This window comes from Crotalus tigris, unplaced genomic scaffold (assembly GCF_016545835.1).
Source record: "Crotalus tigris isolate CLP2741 ecotype Arizona unplaced genomic scaffold, ASM1654583v1 scf7180000017663.5292952, whole genome shotgun sequence".
In the NCBI taxonomy this organism is placed as follows: domain Eukaryota; kingdom Metazoa; phylum Chordata; class Lepidosauria; order Squamata; family Viperidae; genus Crotalus; species Crotalus tigris.
In genome coordinates this window covers 688,949-709,166 of record NW_024096550.1, presented here as the reverse complement: position 1 = coordinate 709,166, position 20,218 = coordinate 688,949, and the positions used below count along the sequence as shown (strand labels likewise).

Genomic DNA, 20,218 nt, shown 5'->3' with positions numbered 1-20,218 from the left:
TGGAAACTAATCAAGGAGAGAAGCAACCTAGAACTAAGGAGGAATTTCCTGACAGTTAGAACAATTAACCAGTGGAACAACCTGCCTCCAGAAGCGGTGAATGCTCCAACACTGGGAGTTTTTAAGAAGAGACTGGACAGCCATTTGTCCGAAATGGTGTAGGGTTTCCTGCCTGAGCAGGGGGTTGGACCAGATGACCTCCAAGGTCCCTTCCAACTTTACTACTACTACTACTACTACTACTACTACTACTACTACTACTACTACTATATTTGCAGCCAACATTCCAGAAGAGAGGCTTAAGATACAGCAGGATCTTGACAGACTTGAATATTGGGCACTATCTAACAAAATGAAATTCAATGGTAAGAAAATTAAAGTTCTACATTTAGACAAGAAAAACCAAACGCACAGGTATACCGTATAGGTGATCCCTGGCTCAATAGCAATAACTGTGAGAGGGATCTTGGAGTCCTAGTGGACCATCACTTAAACAGGAGCCAGCCGTGTGCTGCAGCTGCCAAAAAAGCCAACACAGTGCTAGACTGTATTAACAGAGGGACAGAATCAAGATCACGTGAAGTGTTAGTACCACTTAAGGCCACACTTGGAATACTGCATCCAGTTTTGGTCTCCACAATAAAAAGAGATTTTGAGAGTCTAGAAAGTGTGGAGAGAAGAGCAACAATGATGATAAAACATACGATTGTTGGAATTGGGTATGTCTTGTTTAATGAAGAGAAGGACAATGGGGGACATGATAGCAGTCTTCCAGTATCTCAGGGGCTGCCACAAAGAAGAGGGAGTCAAGCTATTCTCCAAAGGACCTGAAGGCAGGACAAGAAGCAATGGATGGAAGTTTATCACGGAGAGAAGCAACTTAGAACTAAATGAACTGTTGTAAATTGAGAACTACCTACACAAAGAATAGAATAGAACTGGAAGGGATCTTGGAGGTCTTCTAGTCCAACCCCTGCTCAAGCAGGAGAACCTATGTACCATCTCAGACAAGTGACTGTCCAGTCTCTTCTTCAAAACTTCCAGTGATGGAGCAATTCTTCACCACTTCTAATTGTGGAAAAGAAGTTATATTCAAATTATGTAGTTTTTTTCCCCCTTACATTGTTCCTGCAACAAAATTCTTATATAAGCAAAAAAAAAAAAAACCTATAATTTTGCAGGCATCGAAGTTAATCCTTTTAGTGCAATATTTGTGATGCAGTTCATTTAAATACATGCACATATTCTCAAGAGTTTGCCATTTTCAATAATTAAGGACATTTAACAATTAAGTTAATTGGCTTTTTATTTTAAAAGGCCAAAATAATATAACCGGTCGAGTACCTTAACCTCTGGAGCCATTGATCAAAGCCATTAAATTAGAATGATGGCATGGAATGTTATCACTTGACACAACACAAAAGAAAAATTGTTCCGAGACAAATTGATAAAATCTTTTAATACTGTCAAATTTGCCTAATGCAGTCTTCAGGTTCATCTATAAAAGGGTGAGAAGTATGTTGGCTCATTTCTTATTATCCTGAGCTATCAATATATAAATCAGCCCTGACACAAATCCTCCTAAATCATCTGTATTATACACAAAGGGAAAGGATTTAACAGCATAGAATGCACTCAAGCTAATCTTGTCCTAAAAGAATTGAAAGGCAGATTTTTTTCCCCCCAAATTGGCAAGAATTCAGGTGCATTAGGAGAAAAAAAAAGGGGGGGGAGAGAAATATTTCTTTTCACAATGCCTTCTAAATGCCACTGTGGCAAAATTGGAAAATGAGTCTCAAACTTCCTGTTTCCTTGCACAAAGTTATTTTTCTCTTCACTTGAGATCAAGCCCTGGAATAAAATCCGTTTTCTTAGCCACAAGACGCTGGTTCAAATGTATTGTTTCCTCTTTGTTTTGCATTACTTGAGGGGCATGGAATAATGCAAAAGATGGTGAAAAAGAGATTGAAAATATGTAAGTTAAATCCAGCCGGATCTATCCAAATTTACAAAACAGAACAATTATTTTTGCTTAACTTTTAAGAATCAAATTGTTTTCCTCTGACTTTTAGGAAAAGGGATGCTTCTTTTGGAATATTCTATGTATTCATGTCCTGTTTTAAATCATCTGAACGACAAAAATATTTCTTAATTTAAAAACCAATCTTCCTATGTGTGACCTTCACAGGGCTGCAAAACAAAGGACTGCGGGAGTCAGACCACCAGCACAGATTTTCACTTGTGGTGTCACTTAGTGGCAGTTTCACTGAGTTGCTGCCGCCAATTGTGATGGCTAAACAAGGACCAGCTGTATAACAGTACGTAAGGGAGTTAAGTTATTGTAAATCTTGGCATTTAGCAACATGATTTAGTAAGTAAATATGTTTACACAGAGACACAGTTTTACTATATTTGTAACTAATGAAACTGACTGTAACTAATAGTAATTGCAGTGTGTGTGTATATATGTATATTTAAGTATCTCATATATACTTATGTACATGATAGATAGATAGATAGATAGATAGATAGATAGATAGATAGATAGATATAGATGGATGAACAGATGGATAGAGGTAGATAGAGAGACAGATAGACAGATATAGATAGATATAATCTCACTCAGTTTGTAACTAAAGTATTTTCTATGAAGATGGAAAGTTTTCATTTATACCCCAATTTTTCATTACCACTGAACTAGAAAATCAATATACTAGAGAATAGTATTAAATTGGTTTAAATTTTTGGCCTGTTCTGATCATTCAAACTATTTTTTTCTGTATTGGGCATGTGTCTATATAATGTAGGCATCCCCGGGTTTATAAGTGTATCCAACACATGGATAAATACACACATACACACGGCCAATAATAGTTATTAACCAGTGCTATACCTGAAGACCCTCCTTTTGTTGTCTCCCCCCCCTATTAAGTCAGCGAGAATCCCTCTGGTGTGCAGCAGCAGAGGGACCAAATGGGACGGTCCCAGCCCTGTTAGCACTGAAGACGTGGCTGTTCCCCACGGAATTTGGGAAGAGGTGGGAGGGTCTTTGCCCCTGAGTTGAGTCAGGGTTTTTGGGGCGGCACCCCAGGAGTTGTTTGGGTGGGGGAGGGTTTTTTTTAATCTTATAAACCATCCAGAGTCTGAGATACGCAGCTATATTAAGAAAGAAGGAAGGAAGGAAGGAAGGAAGGAAGGAAGGAAGGAAGGAAGGAAGGAAGGAAGGAAGGAAGGAAGGAATATAATGAGAATGAAGTAGGCAGAGAAGGAAGGAAGGAAGGAAGGAAGGAAGGGAGGGAGGGAGGGAGGGAGGGAGGGAGGGAGGAAGGAAGGAAGGAAGGAAGGAAGGAAGGAAGGAAGGAAGGAAGGAAGGAAGGAAGGAAGGAATACTTACAGATTTTTAATGTCAACAGCTCCACGGAAAGCCTTCCTTGGGATGGCATGTATCTGGTTTTCACTGAGGTCCCTAAAAAAGACAATAGATAACTTTTCAATAGTTCTTTTCATTTAAGAACAGCTATATCAAATCAACCCAAACAATTAACTGTAATTATACAGATTGCTTTGTATTCTGACAGTTTACCAATTACCCCTTCCTCTGTACAAAATCCACGCAGTAATACCCAATTCCTACACATAAGGGATATTTTAAAGACTGAGTTAGAGGAATATTTAATAATTGTTTTTTCCTTGCTGGTTGTGATCATTTTTCTCACATAGTAATTTATAATAATTTATCCTGTGTGGAATTTGGACCAAGCCCTTACTCAACTCACATTAATATTGGCAAAGTTAGTTTCCCCAAAATGCTTGCTAGTTGCGTATTTCACTTCTGCGGTGTGTATTTGTGACCTTTACTTACTATCTCTATGTTTGCACTGAGTTTATTTCCTTTTAATACAATTTTTAATGGTGTTCATAGTGGGTGGGTGATTTAGGCTATATTTCACACAGAGACATCTCTCTGTATAGATAGTTAAAATAGATCAGAGAAACACACACACACCATCTGTGTCTGTGTGTGTGTGTGAGAGAGAGAAAGAGAGAGACCCCATTTGGTTAAACAGGTTGTTCCATCCACCAGCATCTTTAAGTCCGTAAAATGGGTCGACAAGCCATTTTACTAAAAAGTCCAAATTTGAAGGGGGGGGGGTGTCTAAACTTAGCTCTATAGATTCAGAGGTAAAGCTGAATATTTTCTATTCCCAGGAAATGCTAGATTTCACTGTTCTTAGAAAGAAAGATGAAACAAAGTGCAGAGGTAAAAAAAAAAAAGGATTATTAAAGTTTAAAATTGAAGAGGAAAAACAAACAGGCCATAAAATCTGCCTCTGCAATTAGTTACTTTTCCTCTTCCAGTTCTCCAGATATTTCCACTGCTTTCCTATAAACTTTCTCAGATATCCTGCTAAACCGTTCAAAATGGAAAGGACAACAATGATAGGTAACTGGGAATTGCAAATAATTTTTTTAAAAAATCACTAGGGATGACATTTGTAAAATGCTCTCAACTCTGGAGGGAAGGTATTGGATTTTAGCTGAACCTGGGCTCAAAGTTTTACTTTAAGGTTAACATTTCCTTCCAGAAAACGGAACCCAACACAGAAGTTATGCAGAGAAAAGTTAATATGTAGTGAATAATTCGCCACATAAAACAAAGTTTTATCCCTGAAATTACAATCTACACTGGAAATTACATCCCATTTTAATTAATTGTTGAATTTGCAGCATCGCTACACAGACTGCAAAACATATTTATGAAAGTGTGTATTAGTTTACATTTGTGTATCAGAGAAATAACTGGAGGATAAACTAGTACTAGAACAAACACCGTTTTTTATGCAGGTTTTAGTAATCTTGCAAATTTAGAGACTGTTCTCAAACAGCAGACTGTCTGGATCCAATTCGAAATAGATGGTGCTACATTTTGAATTCATAATAAAAAGTTCTGAGTGAACAGTCACCACAGATGCTCTTGTCCACTTTGTGAATGAACAGGGAGCCCTATTAGAGATACCGATTCCACCTCTTTGCAATGAAGTCAGCTCTGCACTGCAGCTATTTTTATTACTCACCCTCCAATATCTCAGTCGGAGACGCAATTTACTTTACTTTACAGAATGCCATTATTTTAATTGTGTAAATGGAAATTGCTGTGTGCAGTAGTGAAAATCGCGGCTCCTCTAAAGTTGGGGCAAGGGACCATTTCCCCCCCCCCTGCACAGTTAAATCAACCTTACTTTAAGACAATAAATTTTGCGTAGAAGGCAGACCTGCTTCTAAATTTAATTACTGGTAATTTTACTTTCCCTTTATGGTTTAACCTCTCTTAAGAGACTGATCAGTAGTGCCATAAATCTACAAAAGCATTGGATACTTTGCAGAAACTGCCCAGGGTGGAGGAAGGAATAAAGTGCACTTATTTTCTGAAAGCAGGAAGCAAACTCAGCACCTGAAACGGAGCCCTTCCACGTTAACATTCGTTGGCTGCCTTAACAGAGGGATAGAATCAAGATCACGTGAAGTATTAATGCCACTCTACAATGCCTTGGTAAGGCCACACTTGGAATACTGCATCCAGTTTTGGTCACCACAATGTAAAAAAGATGTTGAGACTCTAGAAAGAGTGCAGAGAAGAGCAACAAAGATGATTAGGGGACTGGAGGCTAAAACATATCAGGAACGGTTGCTAGAATTGGGTATATCTAGTTTAACGAAGAGAAGGACAAGAGGGGACATGATAGCAGTGTTCCAATATCTCAGGGCTGCCACAAAGAAGAGGGAGTCAAGTATTCTCCAAAGCGCCTGCATGCAGGACAAGAACCAACGGGTGGAAACTAACCAAGGAGAGAAGCAACCTAGAACTAAGGAGAAACTTCCTGACAGTGAGAACAATTAACCGGTGGAACCGCCTGCCTCCAGAAGCAGTAAATGCTCCAACACTGGATGTTTCTAAGAAGAGACTGGACAGCCATTTGTCCGAAATGGTGTAGGGTTTCCTGCCTGAGCAGGGGGTTGGACTAGATGACCTCCAAGGTCCTTTCCAACTTTACTACTATTACTATTACACACTGCAGGCAGTCCTCAACTTACGACTAAAACAGACCCCCAAATTCCTGTTCTTAAGTGAGATGTTTCTTAAGTGAGTTTTGCCCCCATTTTTCAACCTTTCTTGCTGCAGTTGTTAAATTAATGACATGGTTGTTAAGTGGGTCTGGCTTCCCTCATTGACTTTGCAACCGTCATAAGCACATGCCAGTTTCCGAGCCTCTGATTTGGATCACATCACCACACGGGTGGTGCTACAACAGGCAATAAGTCCCTTTTTTCGGTGCCCTTTTAATTTTGAACTGTCACTAAATGAACCATTGTAATTCAGACTATCGGTGCTATCCTGCCAATAGAAACATAATGTCTAGAAAAAGAGTCCCACGATGAATGGTAAAAAGCAACTGTCTCCAAAAATGATCCTATAGTCCAGTGTTTCCCAAACTTGACAATTTTAAGGCATGTGGACTTCAACTCCCAGAATTCCACAGCCAGCGTTGCTGGCTGTGGAATTCTGGGAGTTGAAGTCCTCATGCTTTAAAATTGTCAAGTTTGGGAAACACTGCTATAGTCCACGATCTTCCGATGCCAGTTGCAAAGCCATTTTAGAGGATTAGGACATCACTTTCCAAAAAGTTTTCTCAGGTTGCAGGACAAGTTTGTTTGTTGTTTGTTTGTTTAAAAAAAATAAACAAAGGGTGGGGCTTCTGAATAGTAGATGCCCTTTCCATCCCACCTTCATCGCAGACACATAAATAAAGGGACAAAGGGGAAATAAGCCAGCCGGAAACCCAACAGAGATCAGCCTAGGCCCTAAGAGAAAGGCAATTCTTTCTCACCTGAAATGTTGAGAATCTTAGGATTTTTTCAACTTGGTTTGCTGCTTGCAACGTTTCACTGCCAAAGTGGTAACTGAGAAGAGTGACACACAAGGGAGCAGAACCTGCTGACCATTTATGAGTGGTCACTGGTCCACCAGGCTTGATCTGGGTTGCTGCTGTCTGCAAAGCCAACGAATGTAGAAAGGCTGAAGGCTTCAGGCTCCCAACGGGGTCGGTTCTGTTTTCCGAAGAGCGTCTGTTCTACTTAATACTCTGAATTCTTGAAGCCATTTGACTGTTTTGTTGCATCTACCTACAACACTTTTATATCTATATTATGAAGTTACATCTGGTGTTAACTTTGAATTATGTGCCTATTTCCATAAATTATGATATAGCGAGGTGCATATAACGTTTCCTCGTAATATATTTGCACCACATGGGTGAAAGAATAAAACTAGCTTGGGAACTCAAATAATTCTCTAGCCTTGACCCAATGCTCTGGGTATTTATTATAATTCAGAGGCTATTTTGCTGAACACCAAACCTTTTTCTTAACTTCTGGAGTTCAAATTTTTATTTTGTAGTCCCTGTAATGTAACATTGGTGAAATACAAACTCGTTAATGTTAAAGTCTCCTATTTTATTCCTAGAATAAACTGTAGCAGCATATTAGTAATTTTTGAAGTAGATCAATTCCATTCTCTGATGTGTCCAAAAATGCACTTAGGCTAATTTGCCGAGAATGCCCAGCATAATACTGCTTTAAGCAGGCCATAAATATTATTCATTATAGAAAATTAAATTCCTAAGCAGATTTACTGTTCGTATTACAAAAAAGTTGCAATGGTTCAGGAAAAAAAATAGTGATTATGATAAAAAAAGAAGAAGCAAAGCAGTAAACGTGATTTTCAGAAAAATCACACTCCAAGAAAAGACACAGCAGCTTATGCAGTTTTCTAGCTTATAAAATGCAACATTATCAATAACTATTAAGTGCGTGATGTATTAATCAACCCATCCGAGAGATTGATTTTCTTTTTTTATATAAAAAACGCAACTATTTAAAGTTGCTTTCCTTATACATCTTCAACAGACTTCTATCCCATTGCTTACTTACTATTACAGTGTGCCCAAACTTTTGTAACGCTGATATATGGAAAATTGACATGTGGAATAATGCACTGCCTTTATATGGCACAACGGCTGATAGCAAAGATTATGTATTTTTAAAATTCTATATTCGGCAACGATAAGAAAGCTTTGATTTCAGGTTTTCCATGAAAGTTTCCCATTAAAACATCACAATAAAAAGAGAGTCCAGAATGGCTTTTTTTCAACTGAAGATCTGCAAGATGTCGTGACTGAAGGGGAAAAAATGTTTTTTAACTTTTTTACATGCTGTCTTCTCAGCTGCTAGCCTGCTGCTTTGCTGGTGTTGGGAATACTGGCAAACATGAATTGTGTAGGTTAGATTTGACATTTGAAATTTTCATATTTTTTGCTATTTTTATGCAAGACTTCCCTGACACCTGAGAAATGTCCAGACAGGTAGAACAATTAATCAGTGGAACAACCTGCCACCAGAAGCTGTGAATGCTGGAAGTTTTTAGGAAGAGACTGGACAGCCATTTGTCTGAAATAGTATAGGGTTTCCTGCCTGAGCAGGGGGTTGGACTAGAAGACCTCCAAGGTCCCTTCCAACATTATTATTATTATTATTAGTAGTAGTAGTAGTAGTAGTAGTAGTAGTAGTAGTAGTAGTCTTGTTGTTGTTAAATTATTATTATTACAAGGGTAAAAAAGTTGAGAAAAGTTAGTCTACTCTAGAGGACTCATAATTCTGAAGCTGTAAAAGAAGTTCCTGCTTTTTTCCAGGAATGCTGCGTCCCTCATTGTGTACACTTGCACAATAAGACAGTTGGAATTGCTCTGAATTCAGGGCAGGCGTTTCCTTGCAGGAGAAGATCCAGTATTGTTCTCACCACCCAGGAAGTTCCTTGCCCCAGATCCTGCCCAGCTGGCAGTTCGGAAGCAAGTAAATGCGAGTAGATAAAGAGGCACCCCTTTGGAGGGAAGGTCACAGCCTTCTGCGCATCTTTGGCGAATAGCTGGGCCACCTGACCAGGGAAATCGCCTTCGGACGACACAGGCTCCCTTGGCCAAGAAACGGAGAAGTGCTCCTGGACACGGATGGACTGGGGAAACCTCTACCTTTTTATATTACAGCATGAAAAAAGGGATAGGGGTCACTAATCTGCCTAGTGAGGAGGCGAGGTGAGTTTGGGGAGAATGCAAATTTTTGACGAGGAAAACAAATTCTCAAAAGCAATGTTTCCCTTAAAAGTTTTAAGTACAGTTACCTCCGGATCATGATCCTAAGTGCTGTGCTGCACAAATTTAAACTTAAAAAAAAAAAAAAAGATGCAGTTCCAGTATATTTTAGTCTTTGGGGGATTGTCGTGTTGGGCCAAGATTTGATTAAACTTTTGGAGAAAAAGACAGCTGCAAATTTACTCTCCGGGAGGCAGGGGGAGAGGAATCTAACCACACTTGGGCTGCAGATGAAGCTGTACCATACAAGTTGCATTTCTGCATCTCCCCACACGTGTCTGAAGGAATATTGAGTATCGCAAAGCTCATGACGAGTATGTGATGAAAGTTAATTATATAGAAAGCCCAGGCAAACTACTTTCTGACAGACAACTTCTGCCGGTTGGAATGTTTTCAGAATTAATTGATTTTATGGCAGAGCCCAAAAAAAATTAAATTAAATTAAATTATATATTGGAACATTTTCATTAGAAATGGATTTGGAAAAATAAAGCAGAAAAAGATGGAAAGCTTTCTACAATTAGAAGTGACAGCTGCACTGCTTTTCCCGAGCTTTTAAATCACTTCAGTAAGGAGGATCTGTCCAAAGAGTTAGCAAAATGCATTTGTTAAAAGTCTTCTCCGGTTTACTCAGCCTTCATGGTGCAGTATTAGTACGGTCGTATTAGTACATTCATAAAAGCTGCGCCACACAGCCAAGTGCCTCCACGGCACCGTTCCCCAAAGAGCTGAACAAGCAACGTGCCTAAGGAAATGTATGGCCTGTGATAGTTGTGTTTCATCCCTTCACACTTCATTTGTCAGCATGACTTCCTGCTAATGTTTTAACCAGCGCTGTATTTATAAAAATGTTACTTAGGCAGCTGTTTGTAATGCATCATTTTAAGTAAACACCAGTCATGCCTTAATGCCTATATATTTGTATTTTGGATGAAGATAGTCAACACAGCTTTTGCTGAACTTGATTTCAGCAGGAAGACCACCCCAACTTGGCCTATTAGGAGAGTTTACAAGAGTCCATGGGGCATAGAACCATAGAATGGGAAGGGAGCTTGGAGGTCTTCTAGTCCACCCCCCTGCTCAAGCAGGAGATCCTGTACCATTTTGGACAGGTGGCTGTCCAGTCTCTTCTTAAAAACCTCCAGTGATGGAGCACCCACAACTTCTGAAGGCAAAGCTGTTCCACTGGTTGATTGTCCTCACTGTTGGGAAGTTTCTCCTTAATTCTAGGTTGCTTCCCCCTTGATGAGTTGCTTCTCGTCTTGCCTTGTCTATCTCCATAGTCCTGTGTTTTCTTTACCAGGAGGCACCACCATCACTAATGGAATGGCTTCCCCACAGCCCTGCTGCTGCTCATCTACTCTTTCCCCCCTGCAGAAAGTCTGTGCGTATTTGTGAACTTAAGGTAACAAGATAAAAACCAAAGCCAAAGACTTAACTCTTCTCTCAGAGTATCTCTGTAGGCAGTGAGAGGATGAGTCTGGTGGGGATGGGAGCAGAAGACAATGGTGGATTGTCCACAGCCCTCTCACATCTAATGCTGGCTTCCATAAAATTATCATTTTTTAAAAAAGTGCCACTGGTTACAAAACTCTCATCACAGACATTTTCATTCAGTATTGTCACTTTCAAGGCAAGCCAGCTGATGGCAGTCGTTAAGTCAAGGACTTACCGTGGTTCATAAAGATTAGGATGAATGTATGCCCTGACTTAATTTCATTAAATCTGGATGTCAATATAATCTATAAAGATTATAGTTTATATAATGTAATCTTTATAAAGACTGTTGGGTTTTTGGGGGGGCTTTTTAAATTCCTTTTGTATTGATCAGGTTTTTTTTGTTTTGTTTTTTTTTACATTGGAAGGTCTTCTGCTAAAATTAAGATTTCTGGATTATCCAATAAAATTAACTACAGTATATAACTTTCCTCTCTCCAAAGAAAAGCTTGCAGCAGTTTATGTTGTCAATGCCCAAATAAAATTGAAACAAACTTTTATTTTTTGAAATGAAATATTACAGGTGTTGTGCCAAGCTCATTACTTTAGGCAGAGGAAGATTCAGAAAAGCAGAATTTCTGGAAGACTTTGGTCAAAACGCAGAGCTTGATTAAGTAGTTTTCTGTCTTCCTCACTAACCACCCCATAAATAATGACAAACTTTTTTTTCCCATTCCATAGTGCATCCCAGATAAATAACAGCAAAATCTTTGTGGATTGCTATCGGACTTGGATTTTATTGTATATATTTTAAAAAGGAAATAGCTCAAATATGTTTGTCTGCGTATTTCTTTCCTTCCATTTTTCTGCCAAGAATTACAATGTTAGATTTTTCAAGAGGGGTTCAGGCTTGCCAGGTTTTATATAAATACTTTCAAAAGGTTTCACGCAAGAACAGCCGGCCGGGATACGTTTTTGTGACCCTTTGTTGCTCTGTTACGGCTCAGGTTGAGTGTCCCTCCTGCGGGATTTCAACACGGAAAGAGCAAAGGTGTTTTTGATGAACAGAAGGGAAGCTTTAACTTCTGAGGAGACGGCAATTTGCATTTTCCTTTTAAGGTTGGGTTTGTTTATAGGAAAACGACGAGCATTTGGCAAAAGACTTGCAAAATGCAGGGAACAATGTCTGAAATGGTCTAGGGTTTCCTGCCCGAGCAGAGGGTTGGATTAGATGACCTCCAAGGTCCCTTCCAACTTTATTATTATTGTTATTGTTATTATTATTATTATGGATCATCGCACAGTCAGCCAGATGTTCAGACTGGATTTGGCATTTTGTCTACCTATCGAGTCCTTACCCAGGACCTGGGATAGGCAGATGTGCATGTTTGATGGTATTACAGATATCGTCGCAGGATGGAAGCAGTTCCTAGTAAGGCTGCCTTTTGCAATTGACTAATAGCGAATTTGTCAATGCCGATGATAGTGTTCAAGTGGTGCTCCAGTTGTTTTGGGATTGCACCCAAGGCACCTATTACTATTGGTACTACCCTTGCTTGCCTTTGCCACAGTCTTTCTATTTCTATGTATTTGTATTTCTATGTCTTTGTATTTTGTGATCTTCTCCAGTTCTTTCTCGTCTATTGTGTCTCCAGGCACTGCCACGTCCACTATCCAGACTTTTTTGTCTTTTTTAGATATCCTCTTCTTGTTGGACTTGATCTGTAGTAACAGATCATTATTTCTTTGTTTTCAATCACTGTGTATCTGCAACGGGTAAACACCTTTTCTTCCAGTAGTTCTGCAGCTGCTGGCCCTGGTTGTTCAGCCAACAGTCCTGAGTCCTGTAACCCATTTTTCACCAGATATCCAGGAACTCCAATATCTAGCATGGACCTTGTTAACCCGGGCGACGTCCGAGCCGGTATGGCATTCTGAAATTTACGTCTCACCATATTTTTTATGGGAGAGACACTCTTTGTCTGACTCCTCTGATGAGACCTGTCCAGTATGGTTGAACCTCTGGCATAGCTCTCATCTTCCTCAGAGTACACAAGCCCCACAACCACGTCAAGGTAGTGCCTCACTGGGGGACTATTATTATTATTATTATTATTTATGCTACTTTTAAAAAACAAAATTGGAAGTTTGTTATAAAAATGTACTGTAATCAGTTCTTTACATTCTTCAAACTGACAGGAAAGAATAATTAATTAATTAATTAATTAATTAATACAGGTTAATCTTCAATTTACAACAGTTCATTTAGCAATCGTCCAAAGTTACAACGGCACTGAAAAATGTGACTTACGATTTTCACACTTACGACCGTTGCAGCCTCCCTGTGGTCACGTGATCAAAATTCAGAGGCTCGGAAACTGGCATGTACTTAGGACAGTTACAGGGTCCCAGGGATCATGTGATTCCCCTTTTGTGACCTTCCAATGAGCAAAGTCAATGGGCGGGGAAGCCAGATTCACTTAACAACCAGATTACTAACTTAACAACTGCAGTGTTTCACTTAACAACTGTGGCGAGAACGGTCATAAAATGGGGCAAACGAATGTCTCACTGGCTAGGGAATTCTGCGAATTAAAGTCCCCGTATCTTAAAGTTGACAGAGTTGAAAAACACAACTGCAGAAGGGGATTCGAACATTAGATGAGATGAAATTTCACAATTTCCCCCTGGAGTTGTGGGCGTCCTATCCCTGCTGATTTCCAAGCAAAGATTGGACAAAACTTAGCACGGGAGACTTACAGGATTAATCCAAGCTCCATTCCAACCCATAATTCTACGCTGCAAAGGTAAAGAGGCATAATTTTACCAAAAGGAATAAAATTAAATGAAACTGTTATTAGTGGGAGTTTTCAGTGCTTCACCCAACATAGAACAACTAGATGTAACAATTCAAAGAACTGTCAGACAACTTGTATTTCAATTTGTATTCTTAAAATTCTGATAAAAACGCTCTGGGGTTTTCACTGGGTCATTTACACATCAGATGAGAAATTGGAAATTATGTTTAGGCACACAAAGCAGAGTCTTCATTTGAACTGTGGCTAAACACCTTAGCGGAGTTCTTCTCACTTTCCAGAAACACGTCTTACCTGCTCAGTTAAGACCCTTTTCTTTACATCCCCAGTTGCCAGGCCAAAATAGTGAAGCATCCGAAATAATGCAATATATTCCAAGATCTTTTCAAAATACTACAGTCAACCGAGGCCTACTTAAGCGGTTTTACGTAATCCCCACGAATTTTCTGACCCATTTTCCTACAGGTTTTCACTGAACAATTTTGCAGCATTAGGGGGATAAGAGTAACTAATTATCTTGTTTAAATCCCTTTGCTATGCTTCTAATCCTATTAGTTTTAAGAATGTATGAATGCCGATATATACATATATGCATATGCACTCACGTGAAAGGAAATCTCTTACTAATTTGAAGGACTGTTATTTTCATAAAAAGGTAAGCTTACTGTCAACTAAACCATCATAAAAAGGTCTGTATTGTTAGTTTTTAAACATTCCCATGCCACTTGAAAAGGTACAAGCCAGAACTCATGTTCTTGGGCTTTGTTACTGATTTAATCTAAATTTCCTTCACCCCCTCCCCCATTTTAACAAAGGGGTGATTACAGTATAGTGTTACAGAAAAGCTGTGCTAAATAAAGGTAATGAAGTAAAATTCCATAGTCCTTTCTCTTTTCAAGAATCCTTGCAAGATTTATGAAAATCCCTTCATTTGAGTATCATCCACTGAAGTTTCGGGCCCGGACTCCTGCTGACCAGGGCTGAGTGAACTTTAATCCTTTTTTGCTATTTTATTCAGGGAAGAAACTACATTTTAGTTAATAATAGGGTGGGAAAAAGAGGATGGTGCAGTAGTTACAGTTAATGAAAAAGAAGGAAATTTATTTGACTCTCCTAATAGATGTATCTCTTTAAACTTCTGCTTTCCTAACAGTAGCCATTCTCTCTTCCAAAAACAAATATTGATTATAATCACAGGTAAATCTGCCTTTCTGGAAGCTTTCTTACATTTCTTTTCTTTCTCATCCCCCCCCCCCCATTCCTGGAAGTACGATTGCATTCTAGGAAAACAAAGCTAACTTTATTACTTGTCCTTTGTAAATGGATTGTATAGACATATAGCTTGTTCCAGAGGCACTTTCCACAGAAACCTGACAGATTTAAATCAGACTTTCCTTTGAGCTGTAAAAAAAAATCAGGATGCCAAAAACAGTTCATTCCTTCTGCAAATCCTAATTGCTTTTCTTATGCACTCTGACTTTTTGCAAATTGATAGATGGATTCATCTTAATCGCTTAGCTGCTCCTTCACATGTTGTATGTGTGCAAAGCATGTGGCTTAAAGAACTTTAGAATAGTTACCGTAGTTATAATAACTACTATACTAGCACCATAGTTATAATAACTACTATACTAGCACTAGCACTATAATAACTACTATAGTAATTGTTATAGCTACTATTATAGTAGTTCTAATCAAGGTGCAATCCATGGGAACGTCAGGAGTAACTCTGCTTATTCACAGAATGAAATTACAATCAAGAACCAATAAACAAACATTGTATTTATAACATGCCCTTCCATGCAGGAATATTCCAGAAATTGTGTTTATAACATGTCCTCCCATGCAGGAATATCCCAACCACAACTAAAATTAACAATTAAGCTAAAACAAGAATGAAATTTACCTATTTTATGGTCTACAAAAGCCATAAAAGCAACATGCATCATGATAGATTGACAACCTCATATTCACAATCTATACAGCTATATGACTCTATAATGTGGCCCTCTGCCATTTAACTTTACTAATAAGATTAACAGCATATAATTTTGCTGTCTCTCCACATCTACGCACAGCCACTTCCACTAATCAGTCTGGATGGTTAAAAAGTCAACTTTTCAAATCTGTCTCAGTTGCATCCAACAGTGACAAACTGACTTACAACAGTTTGTTTAGTGACCGTTCAAAGTTACAATGACATGGAATAAAGTGACATGACCATTTTTCACACTTATGACCGTTGTAGCATCCCCATGGTCACATGATTTACATTCGGATACTCCGCAACTGTCTCACATTTATGACGGTTGCAGCGTCATCCCCTTTTACGAACTTCTGACAAGCAAAGTCAACAGGATTCACTTAACAACCGTGTTACTAACGTATCAGCTGCAGTGATTTACTTAACAAATTGTGGCAAGAAAAGTCGTAAAACGGGACAAAATTCACTTTACAAAGGCCTCACTTAACAACAGAAAGTTTGGGCTCAAGGGGGGACGACGTCTTTGTGCCTCAAAGGCTCAAATTAGGTGGGGAAGAATTAGCAGTATTTGTTATTCACATATTTGCTCCGTGCCTTATCTCATAACTGAATAAAATGTGTGAATGTGGTTGATAAGGATCTGTAGTAGCCTTCTCCTCCTCCTCCTTCTCTGGCTGACATTTATTATTTTAGGGATAATGCATGCTGTTCTGTGCCATCAAGTCACTGTTGACTCTTAGTTAGTGACCATATTGAGAAGGTGTTTCCCCCCCCCCTATATTGAGATAGGATTAATAGGTTAACTTTATTCTGCAAGACCTGAAGCAGGCAGCAGGTGGCTGAAATCCTTGGCCACCGTAGTTGAGGTCCCATTTTGCTTGAGGTTCAAGATTAGATTTTTGTTACTGTTCTTCAACAGAGCAGGGTCACGAACAACAAATTTGACTTTGCAAATAATGGCAAGACATTTTGAAGAAATTAAATTCTTCCTCCTGAACTCATAGAAAATACATTTCTTTATCTTGCAGCACTTATAAACACCTAGAAGCTTTGTTCAGAATAGAGTCTCAAACAAAAGGAGAAAAAATAACAATAAGTAAAATTGATTATTATTCAGAATCTATGTTTTCTATTTTAGCATTTCCTTCCAAACGACTTCGCAATTAACAACAACAACAACTCCTTACTGAATGGCTCAACCATCTTTTCTAAGCTTCTGCAGCTATATTTACTAAAATGCCCAGTCATCACAAGTCATTTTGCAATCCTATTAGGGACCTTCAAAACTCAGGTAAATCTTTGGAGACAGAGAAAAAAAAATATACCAGCCGGTCAAGACAAAGTTTGAAAAGAATTGCACCAGACAAATGGCTTTGTGAACCAAGAGCAGACAACTCACGCTAAAGAGGGAGATGGCAGCAACCAGGACTAAATTAGAATCCTGAGTGGGATAATGCCAGGCCATCCCTCCAGAAGGGCATCAGTCTCCAGGTCAGAATTAACGCCCCACAGATGCTAAACAGAGACTTTTCTGAAATTACTGACTGGGCTTTGGGGCAAAAGGCCCAGCCAAGCCCAGGAGTGCCGCAGGTTCTGTTGTCGCCACACGGGGGCGCTCAAGGCTTTAGAAACACTTTAAGAGTCGACGTGATCATTTCTCACACTTGATTCCTGAAAGAGAACAACACACACACACACACACTTCCACCAAACCTATGATGTGTGAGAGGCCACTTGATTAGGAGTATTGTTGGTTAATCGCACTCTATTATTCGCTTCATCGTGATTGTCTTTCAACTGCATAGGAAACAAACATTTATTGTGGTTATTCTCTGGACATCCGTTTCAATGAGAGATTTCAGATTTTTTTTTTTTTTTTTAGCAACTTTTATTCCAAATAATGAGAATTATTATTCCAAATACTAGGAACCTCCACAAATTTTTATTCCAAATCCTTTTTTCAGAATGTCCCTTTTCTAAATCAGGTTTTGACCAAGAAGTCGGCTGCCCCAAAGCTTCCTTTGATGAAAAGGTATCAGATGAAACTCCTGCAAGTAAACGCAAAACGAGAGAGGAAAAATAGAATAAAACAGAGATTGACAGGCCAAAGTCTGCAGGAAGAAGGAATAGGATGAGGGAACCCCCTCCCCACTTTCTGGATGAGATCACATTCAGTCCTAAAACCCCCAAGATCTGTACACAAGGAGAACCACATCTGGGGGGGGGGTGTATGTTACAATTGTTGGAATTCAGGGCTCCTGCACAAACATGCTAATGAGGAGAACTCATAGGTAAACTTCATAGAAGCATTCAGTTTAAATAGAAATGGCTTGAAATATTTAGAAATATAAAGGAAAGGGCTGAAGCTGTATCGCTTTTTGTATCATACTGCAGTGGAAAAAAAAATCAGAAGTCACCACTTAGTTTCCATGCTTCCTTCCCTTTTCTACTTTCTTCTTCAACTTTCCTAACTTTCGTTTCTATCTGCATTTTATCTTATAATAAACATCAATCACATATTATTGATTTTAGAAAAAGCATTTGATTTAAGATTTTATAACAGCGCTTTGTATTAGCTGTTTCTATGCCAAATGCATTGCTTACGAAATACTTAAGCAGTATGTAATAAAATCAATGTATAAATAATAACACAGGAAAGAAGAGTTGTGTGTGAATATAGAGGGTCTGAACAAAAATTGAATTTAGGAGGAGACTGGAAAATATTTTGATTTTAAGGCCTTATCTTAAGCCTTCAGAGAAAATTATTTCAGAAAGTTAGCACAATACAGAGAATGAAAAGAAAACAGAAGCTGAAGAATGCAGTTACCAGATCAGTGTCTTTGGGGGGGATTTAGATATGCTTATCTAAACAAAATTAATTGCATAAATTGTATAATTTGTGTTGCTAATTCTTCAGATTTCTATTACTTTAATTGAAAGAACAAAAGGCAGAAGGAAGGGAGGGAGGGAGGGAAGAAACAGGAGAACAGGGGAAGGAAGGACGGAAGGGAGGGAGGGAGGGAGGGAGGGAGGGAGGGAGGGCAGAAAGATGGGGAAGGGAGGGAGGGAAGGAAGAAAGAAGGGAGCGAGGGAGGGAGGGAGGAAGGAAGGACAGAAAGAGGGGGAAGGGAGGAAGGAAGGGAGGGAGGGAGAGAGGAAGAGAGGGAGGAGGGAGGAAATGAGGGAGGGAGGAAGGAAGGAAAGAAGGAAGAAAGAAAGAGAGGGAGAGAGGGAGGGAAGAAGGAAAGGAGGGAGGGAGGGAGGGAAAGAAGGGAGGCAGGAAAGAAGGAAGTAAAGAAGGAAGGGAGGGAGGGAGGGATTCTGCTTGGAGCAAAATTTTTCTGTATCTCTTTGTAAACTCTGCTTCTCTCCCTATATTTAAGTTTGTTCCATTTTGAAAACTGAAAATTCGTTTTCCTAGAATGAATTGCCGCTGGCAATAGATTTTGGCATCAAGCACAACTCAAGGAAATATAAGTATATTTAATGTGTACTCAATATAAGAGTACATTAATCAGTGAAGCTGTCAACAAAGTTTTTTTCTATTAGCTTGAAAGAGTTTAGTTTGTTTAAACTCAAAATTATAAAAATATTATGTTATCTCAGTTCATCTTTGACTTGTGATTTCTCTTTTAATTTTGTGGTGCCTCTCTCAGTACAAAAAATATATATATTGTCTGATGATAGGAGTCAGTAATAAAATACAGCAATGAATATTTTAAATAAAATGCAGATGTGTCTATTTTGTTTCCTATGTTGAGAAAATGAGACAGAAGAGATGAAGATTAAAGCCTTAAAAACTGACACAAACTGCAAATGCCCGATGCATCCATTCCTAATCTAACTCTTTCTTATTAAATCTTACACACTATGATATTAAACTGCATATTTTCCCATTAAATTTCAATGCTTTATAGAAGTTATAAATGTAATCATTTTAATATAAAATCCTTCCCCCCCCAAAGCAATGAAAAATGTTGAGGTAAATCAGGATGGAAGGGAAATAAACACTGACGGCAACGATAAATAAAATATATTTTCTTTTAGAAACAGTTATTTCCTGACTAGTGCTGTCCTTAATGTATCTCCTAATGTATTAGGAACTGCTTGAATACCCCCATTGGTATTTAAAATGGACAGCTGAAAACTCCGTGATTTCCAGCTGCAGAGTATGACATCATATGATCACATCACTTAGCAATGGCAATAATCCTGGCCCTTCCGTTGCTGTTGTTAAGTGAGGATGGGCGTGGGTTGTTAAGTGAGGACATTATATGGCTGAGGCGTGGGAAGAGGTGGGAACCCGGAAGGGCTGGCTTGGACCGCTGAAACCACCTCCCGGAGTGGCTGGCAGGGGAGGCTGTGCTATGAGGTGCAGGCAGGCAAATTGTGACATGGGTGACTTTAAACAAACCTTAATAGCCAGTTTTATATGACACACACCTAAACATATTATATACAACATATGAATAGACCCACACCCCTACATATGCATAACAAATAAATATATAGTAGCTATAAGCACAGTATAAAAAAGTAGCTGGGGCTGTTCTCCATTGTCTGCCTGTTTAGTCTTTTGCAATCCCTTTCTCTCCAAGATGATTGTGGTTGCTCAATGAGGACCACCCACAAGGAAAAGTGTAAATTAGACAGGACTAGGCCACAGAAAAATCAGTTCCTCCATCTCAATCCAAGGCCCTGTGTAGGATAGTAGTAGAAATAGTAGACTAGGGATGGGGAGACCCAGGTTCAAGTCCTCTCTCAGCTACAGAAACCCA

The 20,218-nt window shown here is 39.0% G+C and overlaps 1 protein-coding gene across 12 annotated transcripts in view; it reads right to left on the bottom strand.

Annotated features, from left to right (window-relative positions):
- The window catches only part of SLIT2 (slit guidance ligand 2), a 165,991-nt gene that overhangs the window by 66,515 nt on the left and 79,258 nt on the right, over positions 1-20,218 (bottom strand). For all 12 annotated transcript variants that reach the window (XM_039335885.1, XM_039335888.1, XM_039335887.1 and 9 more), the window contains exon 5: positions 3,395-3,466. In XM_039335885.1, coding sequence (XP_039191819.1) covers positions 3,395-3,466 — 72 coding nt within the window. The remainder of the gene's footprint in view (positions 1-3,394; positions 3,467-20,218) is intronic.